Source organism: Adiantum capillus-veneris, chromosome 12 (genome assembly GCF_014529385.1).
Source record: "Adiantum capillus-veneris isolate H3 chromosome 12, ASM1452938v2, whole genome shotgun sequence".
NCBI classification, from domain to species: Eukaryota; Viridiplantae; Streptophyta; class Polypodiopsida; order Polypodiales; family Pteridaceae; genus Adiantum; species Adiantum capillus-veneris.
In genome coordinates, this window is record NC_140942.1 from 128608552 (window position 1) to 128630774 (window position 22223).

General features: G+C 41.2%; 1 protein-coding gene across 11 annotated transcripts in view; it reads left to right on the top strand.

The window, feature by feature from the left end:
• The first annotated feature begins 17765 nt into the window (after positions 1-17765).
• Positions 17766-22223, top strand: part of LOC147446495 (kinesin-like protein KLP1) — a 181004-nt gene continuing 176546 nt past the window's right edge. For 9 of the 11 annotated variants that reach the window (XR_015189875.1, XR_015189869.1, XR_015189873.1 and 6 more), the window contains exon 1: positions 17911-18063. Coding sequence is in view for 2 of the 11 variants with exons in the window: in XM_086525707.1 (XP_086381833.1) it covers positions 18049-18063 (15 nt within the window). In the remaining 9 variants the exon portion in view is untranslated. Of the gene's footprint in view, positions 17890-17910; positions 18064-18144; positions 18433-22223 lie in introns of those variants that run through there. The other 2 variants (XR_015189870.1, XR_015189871.1) reach the window with 2 other exon arrangements.

Sequence of the window (22223 nt, forward strand, 5' to 3'; positions counted from 1 at the left end):
GACAATAGACCATGGAATGTTCATGCATGTGTTCTACCGGCTTTAAAAGCTCCTACACCACCCACATGAAATTAGGTGTGAAGAGGGCCACTGAAAATCCATTTAAAGCATGTATGCAAACCATGGCAAGGAGTGAGAAAATTGTATCTACCTATTGTTATCCACCCACCAGAAAGCTAGGTAGGTGAAGCTAGATTGATGAACCGTACCAAGCTGAGGGAGGTCAACCAAGGATACCTTCATACAAAGATTAACCAGGGATGCCTTCCTGTCGTATTATTGATGAGGTGGATTCAAAACCTTAGCCAAAAAATTAACAATGTATCAGTAGATATGTAGATCCAATGGTTTCATTATGATCCTAAATCACACACATTATTATTAACTAGGTAGTGACTGGAGCAGGGCCGAAATAGAGAATAGTATCTATATCTAATAAGCAAGGGTGTGTGTGGGTGTGGTAGAGATTTGGTACCATGAACCATTACCTATGGTATTGTATAGAGACTTGGTGAAACTTTTCTAGAGAATAGCAGCTCTAGGTTAGCACACCAGAAAGGGAAGCTGTCAGCCAAGGGTTGGCCAAAAACTTGCCAGCTAGATAAGTGTGTGTGTGTGTGTGTGTGTGTGTGTGTGTGGAACGATCATCATGCATCAGTGTTGAGCTGGTTAGGGTGAGTGGAGATGGTGATATCTGAATTCCCTTCGGGCGGGTAAGCAAGGATAGAGAGAAATGCATCCACAGCATATGCACCATGCAGGATACATTTATGCATATGTAACAAGATATGGTATCCACCAAAACTCGGCACCTAATGCGCATGAGAAAGTGATGAAGGCATCCACATGTCCTTAATCAAAGGTGGATTATGCATATGTAACAAGATAGGGTATCCACCTGTTCACAACTCCAGCTAAGCCAAAAGACACACCATCAAATAGCACGAGTTGCGTACGGGAATATGTAAAGCATTCAGTAAACCAAGTTATTATCAATCGTGCATGTGTGTGGGGAAAGAGAAGGGGCTTGAAAGCAGTTCAAAGACGGATAATGCCCAGTACTTCAGTAAAGTAAAGTTATCATTCGCTTTATCGATCATGCATGTGTGTGGGGCGAGAGAAGGGGCTCGAAAGCAGTTCAAAGACATATAATGCCCATTAATTGTCATTGAGACCTATAAGATGAGGGACTGTATCAAGATATGAGCTATGAACCCTGCTTAACTCAAGATACGAGACATAATTTGATATATCCTTTAGTGGGACAAGGATCAAAGGTTGTAGTGTTGTCGGCAAATTAGAGTACCTGATCAAAAAACATGGCATAGAATTCTTGGGGAAGGGAGGCAGAACTGCATAGATTAAAGTGTCCTTGAGTGGGACAAGGATCATAGGTTGTGTTTGTCATAGATTTCCTTAGAAAGGAAGGCAGAAAAGTCTTAGCTATAGTTGGTTAAGGGCTCGTTAATGGCAAGTAGAGTGATTGTCTAGTCTATAATGTGTGTGTGTGTGTGTGTGTGGCCCACCCCCATCCCTGAGGAGAGGAACCACATGGCGGGAGGTAGGGCCCACCATGTGGAACCCTACCCCCAACCAATTATGAACAATTTAGCAACAAAGATATCCAAATAATCAGTATGAAGAGTCCAAGGTTTACTTATCATATGGAAAGAGGTTTAGAATGAGAATACAAACGTCCAAGGACATAATAATTAAGTGTTCCAAGTGGTATGCTTTATATGTAAAAGGGTTTCCATTTGCAGAAGTGGTTCCTTTAAGGCTAATACAACAATACCCAAACATATTAAAGGAGTATTATAATCAAGTGTGTCAAATCCAGTACTAAGTAAGAGAAGATCTCTTATCATTTCTCTCCAGGGAAAAATAATCTGTGTTCGACAAATTAGATCAGGTCTTTTGTGTATGCGCATCACCCAATATCCTGTAAAAAGCATAGCATATTATGTTAATGTTGTCAAAAGTTCATAGTGATAACCAAAAAATTTAAAAGGTCTTATCAACTTGACCAGATGAGGAACAAAAGGAGCCCCGACCAATCCCTTTGGATTGGGTAGACCAAGTTTAGATAGTTAGTCTGGTCCGTTACAAGGTGTTATCCTGTGCAAAGGATAGCTAGAAAGAGGTTTGTGTATGTCGATAGGGCTAAATTAATTTCCATCACATTCCTAAAACAACCATCTAATTAATTAATCAGATACATTGTCTGGTACATAGTCAAAGAGCATCTGCTAGTCTAAGGTAATATACCTATATGATATATGTACTTGACCAGATTAGGAGCCATGGCCCCAACCCATCCCTTGGATTAGGTGGGTCAAGTCATAAAATTATAGAAGGTCTAGGCCCATTGTATGGTGCTAACCCGACCAAAGGCTAGCTAGAAACAAGTGTGTGTGTTTAAGAATGAATAATCTAACAATAGTTTGCTTTCACAAATTATTGAACCATACAATGGGACTAGAGACCAGTCAATGTGTAACTAACCACATATAGTATGTATACATTAGATACCAATTAGATAAAGTTAAGATTATATTGATATTTACATCTGATACTGACAAATAGTGTATTACATCTTATTATTAAAGGATCATATACAAGGGTTATCTATCACTAATAAAAATGCTCGAACAGTGGACGATCTTCTGTTATTGCTGCAGTTTTTGTTGTAATTCCAAGGAAAGAATCTCTTACCTGCCACAATCCAAAAAAATGCAAATCCATTAGTATTGGCATTAGTTGGGAAGACAGGTGTCAATGACCCCTCCCCCTTGTTATCGACGTCAAAAATTACAACAAAAACTAATAGCATAGCATAGATTAAGTACTATGCTTCAAATTTTGAGTCACTATAATGTTTGTATTCTCAAAAAAATTGGACAACATCTCCTTTGTAATTTGGAGCAATTTTCAAAAGTCCAGTCCTAGTGCCATCTCATCCAAGACCCTCACATGAGGATTAAGGCTCTTTAAAAAACATTGGAATGATATCAAAGTGAGATATTGACTCTTATTTCAAGAGCTTTGTATATATTTGCCAAAAAAAGAACAGCAACAAAAAGTAGCTCATGGTTTTGCACTCACCAATGTATACTTACCTTGATTGAGGTTGTAAATCTCTTCTATCAGCCGTATGAAACAATGTGAAGAAGTTAGCAATGCAGATCTACTTGAATTTTTAATCTTGATCCAAGAAATTTGCGCAAGAATGTAAACTTCTATGTCAAAGAAAGAGATGAGGTGTTTGTTTTTAAAAAACAAAAATTTAGCTATAATTCCAAGGTGCCATTACCACCTTAGAGGGGGTAAAACTTAGAGGGAGTACAACATCAAAATTAGGAATACGCATCAGCAGTCAAAGCCAAGTATCAGTCAAAGCAAAAAAACCTCTTTGTCGTGCAATGGGTCGTCGAATCTCACATTTCATCTTTTTTTATTGTGTATGTCTCTCAAAATTTCAAAACCAATTAAGCAGCATTTTGTTTGTATTCCGACAGTTAACCAAAAAATACCATAGGCTGCAATCTCTTGCAAGACCCTCTTAGGAGGTTGACGGCATCAAAACCCGAATAGCATCCAATACCTCGTTTACATTCCAATCATGTTTTCAAATGATCCACAGATTGCTATCTCACAATAGATGCTCACACGAGGTCGAAGGCATGAAGAATTTATGGTCAGACCATCAATCAATATCATCAAAACAAGCATGTAATTGTTTTAAGAAATCCAAATAAGGCAATAGAAATCCTGCTCACAAATGTTCATTCACAAAAGTATAACCACAGTTTGTAGCATATGCAATTATTAGTGCATCCCAAACATAGTCTACCGGAGTCATGTTGATAGGTAGATGTTCGAGTCACTTTTTTCAGTCCACATATACTAGTTTAAGAGAATACCAGAACTAAAACCATGCTTATGCTCAGCCCAGAGACCAATTGATGTTTATTCTCAGCACAAAGCAAAACTCCATAGGAAATACCTATCATTACAATCCAGAGTATTTTCATCCATATAATCAATGGAAACCTTTATGTGCTGCAAATCCTCAAGGCCAAAATATGATAGGCTTTCTTCCCTTGATGATTTGCAGCCTTTCTTCCCTAGGCTCTCTTCCCTTGGTCGCCTTGGTAGCTTTGGCAATACTTGTAGCTACTCGCCCGGAGTAGTCCTCCTTCATTTCTGTAGATTCCTCCTTCTTCGTTGCAACACACTTGACAAGATAAAAGCTGATTACTTTTGTATTAGTTTTGAAATTTGGATACATAGAAACATCCAGAAGTCAAATGCTTCTATATTAGTTGTGAAATCTAGATACACAACAAAATCGTCTCCAATTTGAAGTGGATTGCTTAACATATCATGATATCCTTCACACAAGACTTTATCTAAATGTTCCTCATCATCCTAGATGGGGTAAATGTATGGAAAAGGTTGCAAAAATTGATATGCATAGGCCCAAACATGTGCTTTATTGATGCACCTATTCCAAAAACCATGCATGAAAGCATAAAAAAACCAAGCCAAATGTCTAGTGACCAGCCTTGTAGAATCATGAATGTTATTCTCATAGATAGCGTACAAAATCCTAGAGTTTTGGATAGTTTAACATTTACATTCTATCTCCTGGTGCACCTTTCTTACTTTAACCTCCAAAAACCAAGTGTAATGTCTTTTTGTTTGAAACATAGCAAGCATCTGCACCCTCATATAGGGTTGGCCCTACAATAAGCAACCACATCATATGCACATTTTAATGTAGCACCATCTAGCTTTAGTTGTGTGTGAGTCAATGTTCTCTTCACCATAGCCCCTGCTCCGTCATGTTCTCCCTTGCCATGTCTTGATGATGAGAAGAAATGGATCGTTTGTATTTCTGTCAAACCTCCATAGCTTGCTACAAAGTAGAAAGGTCTATGCACCTTGAAGTATGAAGAAGCCCCATTAGACCACACCCATTGTGATTTGATTATTATGTCTTTCTCCTTCAACCACCCAAAGTGAAACAAAAAGCAATGTTATACAAACAAGGTATTTTGAACTGTGTCATTCAAAATGAAAAAGTGGACAATTTTGATGATGTTGCGAGCCTTCCTAATATAGGTCTTGTGAACAAGAATGCTAACTTGTGGCAAATGCCAATGCATAGACTGGATTTCATTCTACTCTTTGAAGGAGTAGCTCTGTGCAAATCCAATCACAAATACAAGCACCACATTGTAATAAAAAGAATCATAGCGAGCAAGTCTTGCAAAAAGGATAGAGACAAAGGAGATGGGGGGTGGGGTGGTAGAACAAACACCAGTTTTACACTAAACGCGTTTCACTTAGATTTAGCTCATCAATGGTGAAAAACTTTGGTGGAGGGGGGGGATATAAATAGGGGGCAAGGTTCAAAAAACTGTACAGAGTACTGCCATCAAGGTAGGATGTGGCTAATTTAAAGAAGAGTTACTCCCAAATTCTATGGCAGGTATCTCTTTATGGGGAACTCTTAGGGGATGTACAGAAAAGGAGGCTATTAAAGAGTGTATCAAAATTGGAGGCTGGTTTAAAATTTAATGGAGTTGTACAAAAAGGAGGAGGCTAGAAGAGGTTTTGTAAAGTACCATGGTTACTAAGGGGAGAAATACATGAGGGGTAAGGTTTTGGCAAAGGAGGAGTGTAAGACCTTCGGGGAGAGGGGAGGGGATATAATTTTTAGGTAAGATTGGTTCTCTCCGAGAGAAGAGAGCCAAGGTTTGGTGCATTAAGCCAACACACGACTGGTTTAGGAAGGTGTGCAAGCTCGGGATTAGCCTTGAGAAGTTTAGAGAGAGGTTTGTTAATGGTGAAGGAGAGGTTTAGAGTGCGGGTAAGGGGTGAAAAGGGATTTTTTACAATGATGGGTGGTGATTTGGTTTTTCGGCTTTTATGTAAAAGAGAAGATCTAGAGTTGTAAGAGACAAAACGGAAGCAGGCTTCAAAGAGAGAGGGTGGGTAACCTTTTGCCCTTAGTCTGGCAAAGAAGAGGTTTTGAATAGCGATAAAACTCTCAAGGGAGCTCTCTCGAATGATGTACCTTTTGAGTTCTTGGAGAATGAAGGAAATCTTTTGGTGTGTCGGATGCCAGGACTGCCAAGGGATATAATTGTAGGAGCTGAGTTCTTTTGATGACATTTAGAATCAAGAATCCCATGGGTGGAAAAAGAGGTTCCTTTGAAAAAATGGATATCCAAAATAACTGCGTCTTGAAGGGAGATGAGGGAAGAGATCTTTAGATGTTGTTGGAGAGGGTGCTTATAGTTTTGAAGAAGCTTGCCCAAGGTAGCAGAAGGGCCATCCCAAATACCAAAAGCGTCATCTACAAATCTTTTAAAGTAGAGAAGAGAGGGAGAGGTGAGGAGGCTCATGCTTTCTTCTAAGGAGCAAAGAAAGAGGTATGCATAGACCACGACAAAGTTGGAGCCCATTGCTGTTCCTTTGATTTGGTGCCAACACTCTCCTTTAAAAGAAAGATAGTGATGGTTGAGGATAAGGGAGGCTAGGGATAGGATAAAGTGGACTTTGGGAGCGGGAAAGATGTTCTTGATGGTGGTTTTGAGAGCCAAAAGATCCTCAAGTATGGGAATGCTTGGATAACGGGATTCCACATCGAAAGCGAATAAAATTATGTGGGGAGGAAATGTGGTGGTGGCCACATTTCCTCCCAGTGTTCAAGAATCACATATTGAACCACTTCAAGTTCGATACTGGGAGAGTACCTTACCACCGTTGCAACTTGACGAGGCACCTAGGGTAATAGAAAACTACTGGCAAAAATCCTCACCTATTACCAACTGGAACAATTGGTTTCAAAGGGTGACAAGCTCATTTCAAATGGTATGATCTACCCAAGGAAGGGGGGAGTGTTTGCTGACAGTCATCATTCACTTGCTTCCCTCTCAACCTTTTTCCCTGACCTCTGAATCACCAATCTTAGGGAATGTACATATAAAGCTTTATACTCACAAAAAAAAAAAAGAGCAAGAGCAATTAGCAAACGAGTATGCACATTAAAAGCCAAAACATTGACTCAGACCTACACATGTCACATCTGGTACAGTGAAACAGAAACCTACGCCATAAAACACCTTTGATCCTCATCACTTGAGTGATGGAGGGTAGGTAAGATTAGTACGATAGGAGTGTTTATGTTTTAGAGTTGAGTGATTAGCAAAGTTCTCTTTTCCCACTGATGTGCCTCCTGGAGGTATTCCTTTTGTTTCCTAGTGTGTACAGGAGCGTGTTGCTATTGATAGGATTTGGACCTTCATGGAACCTTCAAATCAAGCACGACCATCAACACAAACAGGTGTTTCTTGTCCATTAGCATTGCCCTTATCTTTTTGCATCCATGTTTGTCTGCCTTGATTGTGATTGGTAGCATAATATTCATCGCATTGGCTTAGTATCAAACATTTAATTCAATGTAATGTTTTGTCATAATCACTTGTTTAGGGGTAAAAATCAAGCAGTCCAACTAAGCTAGTTTGACCAAGCTAGATATTAGAAATCTTCTCTTAATACCATGGGGAATGCCTTCCTAATAAGCAATGGTTACTTAGGTTCTTAATCCGATTTAGGCAGCATTGTATGAAATGTACTAGGGCTTTCTAGTGGGCTTAACCCTATTGACCTTTAGCGTAAGTATTATAAAGGGAGTTTACTAATGTGATGAGCCTGGGGAGGGTAACAGTGTTATATGACCCCCCAAAGTTACAAAATTAAAATGATGAAAATGAACAAACAAAAAATCAAAGTGCCACAATGTAAAATTTTAAGCTGGAAGAGAAATCTCAGCTTGATTTGGTACTTCACTCACATGTATTGCCTATGGTACTAGAGCCCTAGAGGTTCCCAGTGTGGGCGCTTTTCCTTGAAAAGCAAAAAACCCAAGGCATACAAAATAAGCACCCACTTCAAAATTGAATCAGTGTGAAAAGACTTGGGGGGGTCAAAGAAAAAGTAATCAGTCAGGCGATGATTTCATGAGAAATTCCTTTTATGGTAGCTTAACTACAAAGTCTTCTAGGTATAGCCTCTAGTCAGCCCTCGAACATGAATACTTGGCTCTCGCGATTAAACAACTTAATTGACCACAGAAAATTAAGAAGCTTACCCATGGTATTAATATTCGATCTCTAGTGCTTTTCGACCGTCAAATTAGCGACCCCAGACTTGTTTAATTTTCTACCTTTACATCTGTTTATGCATTTGATTACATTGCAATTTAATGTTCATTGCTACCAAATTGTTTGAAATTCTTTTACCAATCAATGTGTCTACCTAAAACTGCATATGCTTTTTATGAGAATGCAATTACTGTGCCAATGTTGTTTGATTTTGCAGTGACTGAAGAAGGCTAAGGACATTCATCTCAAATGCTCTTCCACCTCGACGAACCAGCTTCAACTCAATAGCTTCCGAGGACGGAATCTACATCAGGAAGGGGGGCATGTTAACCCTCACGGCTCACGGACACCCCATCACCTACGATGGACATGTATTATGTATTTGGTAGAGTCAGGTACCGGGCTTGTCGGACCAATAGGGAAAGGTAGAGTGATCGTCGATGAGAGGCGCACTTTAACTTGGACATTCAAGGGATTAGTTGGTTAAGCATGGGCGCCCAAGTGTGAATGGGGTGAGCTCCTATAAAAGCCAACTAAACCTAATTTTTACTCATTCTCTCATTTGTGCAATTGAAGAGTGCTCTTGCTCCATCTCCATCTTCTTCTTCTTCACCTCCTTGTGTGTGTGTGTGTGTGAGAGAGAGAGAGAGAGAGAGAGAGAGAGAGAGAGAGAGAGAGGGAGAGTGTGTGTGCGATCGAGCATTACGAAGGCATGACGGCGGCGAAGCGGTTGAGCGCGGCACGACTGCAGCTTTTTCTTCATCGCGGCGAGGAATCCACCACGAAGGCGAGCGTAGAGCGGTGAGTGACACACCCTTTGTTTCCTTGAGCTTGCTAGTTTAGGCTTGTTGTGTGCTTGGAGCCGTTTGTGGCTTGCGCACGGTGTATTGGCAAGTCCCTTGCTTCGACACTGCGGCAAGGAGCGCACAAAGTGCTACGTTGGACATCATAGAGGGATTATTGAAGTTCTTCTAGAACAAAATTGTAATAAAGAGAATCATAGTGAGCGAGTCTTGCGAAAAGGATAGAGACAAAGGAGGTTTTGGGGGGGGGGGGTAGAACAAACACCAATTTTACACCAAACGCATTTCGCTTATATTTAGCTCATCAGTGCAAGCACAAAGTCACACACACTTCCAAAATGACAGGTTATGTCAATTTCAGCATCAATGGGGTGTCCTCACTGTGAGGAAACCCCAAACCATCTAGTGTCTCTTTAAGTGTCTCTATCTTCACTTTGAGCTCTATTTCCCTCTTTACATCCACACTATGGCTTGGTAGTAAACTGTGCAATTCATTGTCAGCATCATGAAGCTTCTGTCTCATAGAAACCACAACTAGGCTAACCCTTGCATTGCTTTGCTTTCAAAACCCCACAGCTTCAAACTCATGTCTTGCATTGATGAGATGTTTTTTATCATTTTGCAGTTGTTTTGTGGGGGGCAAGGTTCAAAAGACTGTACAAAGTACTGCCATCAAGGTAGGATGTGGCTAATTTAAAGAAGAGTTACTCCCAAATTCTATTGCAGGTACTCCATAGAGAGGGGGAACTCTTAGGGGATGTACAGAAAAGGAGGCTATTAAAGAGTGTAGCAAAAATTGGAGGATGGTTTAAAGTTTAATGTAGTTGTACAAAAAAGGAGGAGGCTAGAAGAGGTTTTTGTAAAGTACCATGGTTACTAAGGGGAGAAATACATGAGGGGTAAGGTTTTGGCAAAGGAGGAGTGTAAGACCTTCGAGGAGGGAGGGGGGGGGGGGGGGGGGGGGGGGGGGGGGGGGGGGGGGGGGGGGGGGGGTTTGGTGCATTAAACCAACACACGACTGGTTTTGGAAGGTGTGCAAGCTCAAGATTAGCCTTGAGAAGTCTAGAGAGAGGTTTGTTAATGGTGAGGGAGAGGTTTAGAGTGTGGGTAAGGGGTGAAAAGGGAATTTTTACAATGGTGGGTGGTGATTTGGTTTTTTGGCTTTTATGTAAAAGAGAATTCTAGAGTTGTAAGAGACAAAACGGAAGTAGGCTTCCAAGAGAGAGGGTGGGTAACCTTTTGCCCTTAGTCTAGCAAAGAAGAGGTTTCGGATAGCTCTCTCAAGTGATGTACCTTTTGAGTTCTTGGAGAATGAAGGAAATCTTTTGGTGTGTCGGATGCCAGGACTGCCAAGGGATATAATTGTAGGAGTGGAGACTCTTTTGATGACATTTAGAATCAAGAATCCCATGGAAGGCAAAAGAGGTTCCTTTGAAAAAATGGATATCCAAAATAACTGCCTCTTGAAGGGAGATGAGGGAAGAGGTCTTTATATGCTGTTGGAGAGGGTGTCCATAGTTTCCAAAAACGATATTTACATCTTGAAGAAGTCCCTTAGCACATAGTTTTCTATGAAGGATTTGGGAGATGCAAATCACTTTCTTGGTATGTGTATCAAGAGGGATAGAAAACGTGGAATACTAGAGTTGTCAGTGCAAACATATATCCACAAGGTCTTGCAATGTTTTAATATATAGGGGGAGAAGACATTGAGTACCCCAATGCAGACATATGAAAAACTTAGCAAGAATGATGCTCCCAAGTCTGATGCTGAGAAATCAAAAATAGACAAGGTGCCCTATTCTTCAATAGTAGCTAGTCTTATGTATGCCATGGTAGCCACAAGACCAAACATTGCTTTCGCAATGAGGGGTTAGCAGATTTATGGAAAATCCTAGTGGGAAGCACTGGGAAGTGGTGAAGCACATTTTGAGATATTTGGAAGGTATGACAGACAAGTGCTTATGGTTTGGGGATAGTGATGCATCAATTACACAGATGTGGATTATGTGGGTTGTGCGAAGTGTCAAAACTCTACATTTGTATATGTTTCCTAATTGTGTCATGGAGATCAATTGTACATCATCTTCCACCATAGAGGCGGAGTATGTGGTAGTTTATGATGCTAGCGTGTCATATCAACTGCTGTAGGTTTACCCATTCTTTGGCATATATCACAAGTCTTACAAAACTTTCTGACATCAATCATCATCGAATGCCACCATAATCGAGCTTGCAAGCATTTCTTGTATGTGATATCAACTGAAAAATGACCGCATGCATCTCGATTATGTGATTCAGTGATAACCTGTATCCGTCCCTCTAATGGCACACATCTCTAAAGTACACTATCAATTCCCAATCTGTAAAGTGTTGCAACAATGATCGTGAACTTCAGAGTTTGAATAATTAATGTCCTTTCTTGTTTTGAAGCCAATCTTCTAGAAATTTGCCTAGCTGAAGCAAATCATACACTTCTTGCCATTCGAGATCTGACTCTTTCGCAGTTGTGCTTTGAAGTAATTCATTGTCTACTAGTTCATCCCTCAAAGATGTTTCTGAATAGCCTTCAGTGCTTCTGGAAATAAAATCATCCTCGCAATGTGACTTGCGTGGCTTGTGGAAGATCTTGAATTCGAACTCCATTAGGAACATCATCCACTTGTTTAACCTTCCTTGTATGATCACTTTATTAATAAAAAACAATAAAGCCTGATGATCAACATAGAAGTGGAATAACTTCCCTGGTAGATAATTTCTAAATTTTCACTAAACACCATTCCCAATGCCTCCCTCTCTGTTGTTGAATATCTTTGTTCTACTGCACTGAATTTGCAACTAGCGAAGTAGACTGGGTAGTCTATCTTCCCATCAGGCTGAGCCAGTATAGCCCCCATCGCCATTCCTGAAGCGTCAACATGAAATATAATATCCCAGTTGGGATGGGAAAGGATTGGCTTCCTGATAATCGCATCTTTCAAGCATTGAAAACTTCTCTCACATTCTTCAGTCCATATGTATTTATTCCCTTTCTTTGTGAGCTCATATAGGGGTGAAGCTTTGGCTGCAAACATATGAACAAATCTTTGATAAAAATTAATGTACCCCAAGAATGAACTCAATTCTGAAACCATGGTCGGTGCTGCTCTGGCTTGCTGAATACTCTTAATCTTATCTTCAATCATCTCAACGCCATTTCTTGAACAATATGTCCTAGTAGCTGACCTTTCCAGACCATAAAAACAGATATGGATTTAAGCAGATCCTCTTCTCCCTGCACCTCTCAAAGACCATTTCCACAAATAATATGTACATTTCTTCAATGGAAAAGACAGTAAAGTTGTCCATGAAGATGGCCAAAATTTGTGTAGAAACTCACTGAAGATTTCCATCATACACCGCTAAAAGGTTGTTGGAGCATTACAAAGCCCAAATGGCATTACCAAATACATAAATGCTTCCCATTTAGTGGATGAATTTTGTTTTAGCTCTATCTTTTGGTGCAATCTTCAGTTGATTGTAGCCATTGTAGCCATCCATGAAGCTATACATCTTGTGGCCTTCAATCTCATCTAGCATCATATCTATGAATGGTAATGGGAAGGGATCTTTAATGGTATGGGCGTTTAGTTTCCTACAAGCGACACACACTCTGAGCTTTCCATTCTTCTTTGGCTGAACCACTATAGGAAATAGCCAGTCGTCGCTGCTTGCCACCTCTGTAATGAACCCTGCTTTGAGCAAATTATCAATTTCCTCCTTGACCTTCTTTACATATTTAGGATTCATTTTGTATCTCTTCAGTTTATTGGAACACCAAGAAAGTGGTTTTGAATTTCTCTTACCCTTATCTGCATGTTCGATGATGAGACCAATGGCTTGGACCATCCTATGATCTGCCATCCTTATTCTCAATGGAGCTGGCTTCATTTCAGTTATTCCTAGCTTTTGTCAAAGATGCTCACCAAGAATGTTCACACCTGCTTCTCCATCCATAATGACACCTGATAATGGTTCCCATTGTTTTTTGAGCTTATAGTCTATTTGTATTATTGGAACCTCATCATCTCTGATGGCTGCCAAATCCACTGTTCTAGCCTCTTCTTTAGCTTTTCTCTTTTGTTTGATAAATTTAGACGCCTCAAGCGATGTGCATCGAATTCTATTGCTAATTTTTGAATTCAATTACAAACCTTGATATATATCTCATCTTGCTCATTGCTTGAGCTCCCACTATCTGAGTCAAAAGACTTCTCCGCATGAGAATCTTCACAGTTCCATTTCACTGGTTCGCCTGTAGTTGCTCGCTTGCTTCGTGATGAATTATCCACGTGATTCTTGCCCAGGCCAGTATTTCCAGTCTCAGGAAAGCCTACTCTGACTTGCCTGGGTTTTTTCTACCAGGCATTGCATTGTAGCAATTAGAATCTTCTAGTCTATCTACTTCCTTCTCCTGTCTTGGTTCTAAAGACTGAGGTGGTATTTTGTGAATGGTCCGAGCTTCTGAACTTTCTGGTTGTTTAGATAGCTTCCTTGACAAGTTTTCAATGATTTTCGCTACAAGCTCCCTTTGTTCATGCCATTCACAATCTTTTCTTTACCCTTAGCGTTCCACGCCTTTCTCTGTTGCTATTCCCACTCCTTGGCCTCAGCACTTTGACTGTCTACTTCAGTGGGGATGTCTTCAATCACTACTCCCTTGCTTTTGGTGACCACTCTTACTGGTATTGGTTCTAGTTCTGGTGGTTTTTTGGTCGCCTACCTCTGGCTTCGGTGTATATGGACACTGAGCTACAAATTGCCGTACTTGCCACAACCATAGCAATTCATGTTCCTATTAGAGAAGTCTCCTCTACCTCTACCCCTACCAACTCCATTCAGATAGCGTCCTCTACCCCCTCTAGTGCTTGCACTGGCTTCATTTTCCCTAGCCCCATTGGTTCCATCAACCTTGGGCGCTTCTGGATTGGTAAGTGCGATCATTGACATGTCCTTTCCCTTTTTAAAGTGATGAATCCTAATCCCGCAATTGTTCCAAACATGAAGAAAGGCCTTGCAATATGTACATTGGGAACACTCATTTGACATGTGGTCCTTTGATATGAATTTAGAGCACTAGATTTTTGCTTTTTGCATTGAGGGTCTTGTCTTGGCTATCTCATAGATTTGCTCGGACATTTCTTCAAATTTTTTGGTCCAAGACCCTTTCTTAGCTTTGCTTTTGTCCTTTGGCTTACTTTCAAAAGAACCGGAACTGGAAGTGGATTCAAAAATCCCTTCAGTAGTGGATTCATCATCACTCGACTGTACTCTCTTGTGCCCCTTCTCCTTTTTTGCCTGCTACTCCAACTTTAGCGCTCTCTGTACCGAATTATTGAATTTCTTTGTCGGTGCTGATACCTCTTGCTCCCTCAACTTCCTACTCTTAAAGCCATTCGGGAACCAAGCTCTCATCCTTTTCTCTAAGGGAGGTTCTTGCAGTTTTCTTGTTAGTTCTTTTATCTTTTCTACATAACTTCTGACCGACAACTTGCCTTGCTTGATCTTATCAAGCTCACAGACAATATCTTCATCCTCTCTATTGTCTGAGTATTCCAACTTGAAGGCTTTAATGAGCTTGTGATACGATTTGAGTCGGCAGGCTGGGTAATGGTAGTACCATTTCCTAGCTGTGTCCTTCAGTGTTTGAGGAAAATACTCCCCCATTCATCTTCAGCATTATCTTTCAGTTCTACATACTACTCAAAAGCTTGTATGTGTACATCGGGGTCATCCTTCTTCCCTCCTTTGAAATTAGAAAGGAATTTTCAGATCAATGGAATGTTCCTTGGTTTTACTGATTTTGGTTCTATGTACTAATTTCTTATCACATGACTTTTTCTTGTCATAGTAATCAATGTGAGCCTCATAGCTCTCTGTCCTTGTCTCTATGACTCTCTCTTCTATTGTCTTCTTGATTTTTTTGGTGTGATGAGTGATGAGTTTTTCAACTCCTATCACTCTCATCAATGTGCTTTTGACTTTTGGATCCCTGAGATCTATTCCTTCTTGCAGCCCTTTGACGCCTTGGATGATTGGAATGCTGCGAATCCCTTGATTCATCAGTAGTGCCCCCTCCTGGAGCAACCTCAGTTTCATTCCCCGGGTGCAAATCAATTTCAGAGCCTACTTCAGTCTCTTTTGGAATAGGACGGACCCTCTCTTGGCTTTCCATAAAGCGAGTTGCTGGTCGTCAATCTCTTCTGCTCATTCTAGGTGGCATTGTGGACATACAATAGCACTAATACCAGATGGGAGTTAGTTCTCTTGTCTTAGAGCAACTTAGCTCAAACCACCGTGATTGCCAAAATGGAATGAGCTTGATGTGTTTCGACAGTTATTCCATGTTGGTACTTAGAACTAGAGATGTCAGATTCAGAACATTCAGAGATTACTAAAAGACAAAACCGAAATTGGGAAAACCAAGGTATTGGAACTAAAAGACAAGACAGTATGACTGAAACTGGAATTGGAATTGCAATTCAGATGTTCAGATTACAACTGATGAGCATCAAGTATCCTAGTAGCTGGCTTTGGAATTACAGAAGAAGAGAGAGCTCAACGAATGATTACAAAATAATACAAGGAGCACAAGTAGCTTAGGATGTAGACAACTAAGGATTCTAGGGAGTCATAAGTTATACAAAATGAGTAACAAGTCTTATTTATAGGTTGTTGGACTGGCATTTTTGACTGATTGTACATTGTTGGTTCTGTGGGCTAACTTGCTGGTTCCCACTTTTGGAAGCTTCATCCATCCGCCAGTCCTGCTAGAGGTAGTTCCTGCCTTCTACATGCATCATGGAAGCCATCCACAAGGCAAAATAATCATCAACTCCATCATGAATAGTATAGGCTAAATACACATGCAAGTTTCCTTATCAATCACCATGGCTGAAAGTCATGAAAAAAACACACGCACACAAACACATACATAGTCGAAAACAATAATAATGCAATTTTATGGAGCTTGAAAGCATTATTAGTTTTCCTAAAAGACCATAAAATCAGACATGGGAAGCTGAGGGAGCTGAGCCATTGTGTACAGATCCGTAGGACACTCGTGAAAGAAAGAGAATGCATGCCAGGGAGAGATGTGAGAGCTTGTGCTTCCGGCATCGGTAGCTCCCTTGTGCCTCCTGGTTGAGCGTCCCTTGCATGTTTGTTTGAGCTCTTGTTATGGGCGAGCTCGTGTATGATAGTTGTGGGCTATGGCTATGTTGTTTCAGGACCACGTCACTACACATGATTAGGACCTTGGGAGTTGATATATAGAGCGTGAAGGAAAATTTGTTGAGTTGACAAGCAACATTTGAGCGGTGAGGAAGCTGGTCTGGCTCTAATGCTGGACTACATGCTTGAGACATTCAAAGGGTTAAGCGTGAACCGGAAGCTTAACAAAGACAATGAGATGATCGGAAGTGCTAAGCAAGAGCATGAGCATGTAGACAAAACATGATACTCATCCACAGTCCTACAGACAACAAAATGGCTATGAACTAGTCTGTGATGGGTTGCTGAGTGCAAACCCGAGAGATAGAGAGATATGCTTAACACATAAGCCAGTGGAGCATCCGATTGGATCCACTGATTGGATGGAAGACTTGAGCACATGCAGCTTTGTTTGAGTAGGACGGAACAATTGTGTTATAGAGCACATAGAGTAGTAGGAAGGAACAATCGTGTTATATCAACCGGCTATTTGAGACAAGGGGTGCTCCACTAGCCCATCAGCAAGCCAAAAGGACGTTCCACATTAGAATATGCCCTTGCACTAATTGGGCGGAGGTAGTGTATGTGCTAAGGCTAAGAGAAGAGAGGGAGAGAGAGTCTGTGGCTAGCATAAAATGCCTACGACATTTGTCTAGCGAGGCTTTAGACCAGAGAGAGAGAGAGAGAGAGAGAGAGAGAGAGAGAGAGAGAGAGAGAGAGAGAGAGAGAGGCACAACCTTCTAAGGAGAGAGAAAACATGGGATATAAAACTCATGATGTCTAATATCCAATCGATCATTACATGAATCGCACCATGTCCAAAGAAATAAGCGCCAGCTGTAGGGTATCCAAAGCTTATGATGACTTTGGAGTTGGGAGAGAACTTTAGTTCCTTCCTTCCGTAGGCAAAAAAATTTTGAAATATAAAATACAAAAAAATAATCCTTATTTTTAGTTAGTTACAAATAGCTTGCTAGCCCTAGTGCTTCTGACTGTCCCACTCAGGCAAGACTGCCCCACCTTGTCATCCCCAAAGGTTCTTTACCTACTCTCTCTCTCCCTCTCGCGCGCGCGTGTGCACGTTCTCTCTCTCTTCCCCAAGCCTCAAGGTGACAAGAGTATCCCCACATTTCCCCATATAATTTTAATGGGGACTCTCCCACTTAGGCAACACTGCCCCTCCTTGTCATGCCCAAAGGTTCTTTACCCTCTCTCTCTCTCTCTCTCTCTCTTCCCCAAGTATCCCCCATTTCCCCATATGACTACATCATGGTTCTCCCAAGGAATCTACTAACATAATATGGCGGAAGGGGGAGCCCTTTACTCGTGTCGCAATTTGCGACCTGAAGGCTAAAGTCCAAAACGAAGAAAAGCCCATTTGCACGTGATAAATAGGGAGAGAGGGGGAGAGAGAGAGGCCGCCGAAGGCGGCTGGCCGTACTAGTTGATAATTATAGGAAGGTGTACTTTATGTATCAACCAATGGAAACATTTGGAGGAAAAAAACAAGCCAAAGTAATTTTCATACTTTTAGCCGAACACAACTCTAAACCCTTTGCAGGCCAAACAGAACAAAACTTACTTTCAATCAAAGCATTTCACCACCATTGTGTGCAGTTAGCGAAAGGAAGCGGGGCCTTACCTGCTTGCAGCCCGCAGTACTCTCTCTCTCTCTCTCTCTCTCTCTTCCCCCGCCCCTCACCCCCAAAACACACACTCACAAAAAAGGAAAAGTTGCATCCAATCAAAGCATTTAACCACCATTGCACACAGTATGAGAGTTCAAGCGATGGCATTCTTGAGGAAGCAACACGTCCATGAATTCCATAAGTGTATGCAGAGAGAGAGAGAGAGAGAGAGAGAGAGAGAGAGAGAGAGAGAGAGAGAGAGAGAGAGAGAGAGAGAGAGAGAGAGAGAGAGAGAGAGAGCGCTCATGCTTTGAGTATTGTTACACCATGGCTTTATGACTCTGAGAGCGGTTGCATGGCCTTTACAGTTCCAATGGTCACACTTTCTGTATAAGGGGAGAGTAGCGGATTCAGTTTTCATGCTGCCATGTATTGGTTACAGATGAGGCTCTCTAGATTTGCAACCTGCCACTGTGGATGATTCTGCTGATTGTTTTCACCATGATTTGCTTTGGTACTTTGGTGGATTTTTTGGAAGGCTTGCTGCACATGGGTTGATTGGAGAACCTTCCAGTATGACCGCATTTTTTGACTGATATCCGCAGACCTTTTGCATACTTTGCACAACCATAAATATTGTCTTACCGTCTGCAAAAGGTCATGTTGGCCTATGAGACGATTGAGTACATTGTAATGGCTACAATTCATTCTGCACCTTGCCATAAGAGGCACACAAAAATAGAAAACACAGGCTAAGAATTCGAGGCTCTTCAATCATGGCTCATAGAAAACACAGGCTAAGAATTCGAGGCTCTTCAATCATGTGATCCATAAATTACAAAATGGGTGTGTATCATCATCCTTATACATAACAAAAGCCAGATGTCATGGCATTTCAAACAAGGGGTAAAATTCCTCGTTCTTTGGGGGTTGTTATGATGAAGTCTCTCACCATTGCTTTGTCTTCTTGGTAGACTTGAAATAGATCAGCCAGCCAGCCAGCTGGCTCCTCCAGGGGAATGGACTGTTGGAGTGGTTCCTACAACTTATGTTCCGCACTCCAAAGTTACTGACTTTGGATTAGGAAGTTATGCTCATATGAGGTGGTTCATTTTGTGCTCATCTCACGTGCCGCCATGAGTAATGGGGGGTGAAAGTAAAGAATATAGCTAAAGCTTATTGACAAACCAGTAATCTGCCATGTACAATGAGTGGTTATGATGGTGAATGGAGGGAGGATGGAGGTCTACCACTATATACAAAGGCTATACATTTATAATATATTGCGATGGGAGGGCACCCCATGCCATGTGAAAAGAACAGACTAGAATAGACTTTTAGCACTTCAAAACAATTAGAGAGAGAGAGAGAGAGAGAGAGAGAGAGAGAGAGAGAGAGAGAGAGAGAGAGAGAGAGGAAGAAGAAGAAGAAGAAAAAGATAGAGAGAGAGAGAGAGAGAGAGAGAGAGAGAGAGAGAGAGAGAAGAAAAAGATATAGAGAGAGAGATTTTTTATTTTTGTAAAAGATAGATTTTATTATTGTCCTCGGATGTCAAATATGACCTATGGGACCAAAGTTACATGTGATGTAGTATGTGTGTGGTTGACGAGTGATTCTCAATGCTCCAAAATTGTGGTGATGAGAGAGTGTAGGTCTAAGTAATGGCTAACAATATGAGGGAGCAGTTTCCGATGTGACCAAAAGTTACCAAAAGTTGAGCACTCTAGTAGTGTGTGGTACTCAAACTCTTGAACTTGCAGTGAGCATAATGTGCGCAATCGATTTGACTCTTCTCCGTTGCACCAACGCCATGTCTCGCATTGAAGGGAGTGGGAGCTAAGCCAAATGGCTGCGATAGTGTATATTGTTGACAAGGGGATATGCTCAAGCATGTAAGGGTGAGTACGGTTTCCTCTTTCAGCGAAGAATATAGTTTTGTAGGTGGGAGCAATAAGGGTGGTGTAATATATGAAGCGTGACCCACCAGATTCCTCCCAAGCCGTAATACATTGGCGTTGTAGAAAAGCTTTATTCACTTGGGAGTCTATTGAGGCATCATGTAGCAAGTGTAATGCATTCCATCTCCCAAACCACTTTTTATGTCTTGCATCAATCACGTGCTCAAGATCTTGCTTTTATGCGAACTTTTTTGCTTGCTTCCCATGCAATTGTAGGAAGTCGGTAGGAGGGCATCTTTATCATGTACTCCACAACCCTTTCCATGCCCATAACCTCAATTGGAAGAGATTCCGACTCAAGAAGTAAGAGCATATATGGTGTTTGCGTCTTTACTTGGAGAAAGTTTGTAAGAAAATGCTTTTGGACATTCTCAAACTCTTTCCAAGTAGATTTTGAGATGCTCCCGTCCCACACTTGAACTTGATAAAGAAGAACTTGTGTCACCAATGTGTCCAAAAGGTACTTCTTGAGAACCCAACACTTGATGTTTCCCGCATTACACATGCTCTCAAATGCATAGTACGCTCTCTTTCTAGCTTCCAAACGATGCATAGCACATTTATGCCAATTGTGATTTGCCGGAACCTCAAAGCCAAGGTACTTAAAGCTCTCAACAACTTCAAGTGTCTCATTGTTGTACACAATATTGTGGTTTTCACAAGCAGAATCTTTGTTTTGGATTCATTTGTAATTAGTCCACTATGCAAGAAAAAGTTCTCAAGGACAACCATAAGCTTTTGTGCATCCTCTAAAGTGTGTGCTAGAAACACTACATCATGCGCATACAACAAAAGCACGATTACCGCATTGCAAAAAGTGACATCTTCAATGCCTTCTTTGTGCATACAGGGTTGAACATATCACACATCCACTGTGTAAAATCTCTTGTTCATTTAATCATTTCTGGCTTGATACCTTGAAGATCTCCCACTTTGTGAGTGGCTAATTTTTCGAGCCCCAGAGACACATCCTCAATAGTAAAAAAAGAGGGCATACATGGGAGTGAACCATAAAATGGCATTTTTCCAGCATTTGGTTGCTCATGTAGTTGCCTACAATGTGTGTATATATCTGCAAGACTCAAGTTACTAAAACTCTCAATCCGCTTGCCCTTCCAGTTTCTCCAAAGTCTTCCACATGCATGTGCCTTTTCTTGGACTTGAAAAAACTGATGCTTTACTTTTCATCTTCTTCTCTTCTTTTGAATCAATGCCTTCAAATGACTTTGATAGTTGTCTTTGTTTATAGTTGCATCAAGCTTTATCAAAGACTTTTGAGCATTAGAACATTCTTTATCAAACCACCTTTTGCGTGAACTATCTTTGTTGATACCATGGTGTCACAAACTGGTGACATGGCAGCAGACCCCGGACACACTGCAATGGCACGTGGTAGACTGTACGGCAGTGACATGTGACAGGTTGTACGAAACAGTGTACGGATTTTCGGATTTTGCAACGCAAAACGCCTGACATGTTGATGTGGCAGCGTACGGATCTACGCAAATTACGCTGGCTGATTTTTGCTGGCAGCTTTTGGGATAATAGCTTTTGCTTTTGAGTTAAAAGCTTTTCAGGTTAATGCTTTTGGGGCTCCGCTTTTGGGCATCCCTTGTACCAATAAATAAGTGGGCTAGGCCTCACTTCTCAGAGCATTTGGACGTAGAGTCTGAGAGTGAGCACCTACCCACTCTCTTGTACTTTGACACAGATTAATACAAAAAGAAATACCGAAAGGGGCGCCAGTCTTTGGGGCCAATATCTCCAGGCATGGAACTAGGCAGGGTCGTGTCGACCTAATTGTGAATTGTGAATTGTTTTGAAGTGAATCTCTGATGTGTCGCGGTAGAATCTTGACTTTGGGTGTCCAAGTTTATTACAGTGGTATCAGAGCGCGGCTAATTTCTCTTCTATTGGGAAATCTGACCCTTTTCTCGCAACACTAATGGATTCCAACAGAAATCAGTCGACTTCTGCTGCATCTGCAAATGCGGGAGGAGATCGCGGAGAAGATTCTCATGAGCAATCAAAAGAGTACGACCCACCTCGGCCTACTCAGGCTGAGATTGAAGAGATGGAACGTCGACAATTGGTTGACGAGGCAACAAAGCAAATGATTAAAATTGCGAAGGATCCAAAATTTGCAAAATTTGAAGTGCACACTCAGTGGCAGAAGGCGACAAAGCCACCCATCAAACCAGCACTCAAGAAACCTCCTTCGAGGATGTTTACAGAGCAAGAATTACAAGAGGTGGTTCAGACTTAGATTAGCCGGCTTTTGGATGCAAACAATAAAGCCAAAAAGCTCGACAAAAAGCATAAGAAAGGAACAGACAAAAAGCATAAGAAAGGAACTGACTTCCTGGGTTATTTGGGTCGTCAATCTACTTTTACATCGGCAAGAAA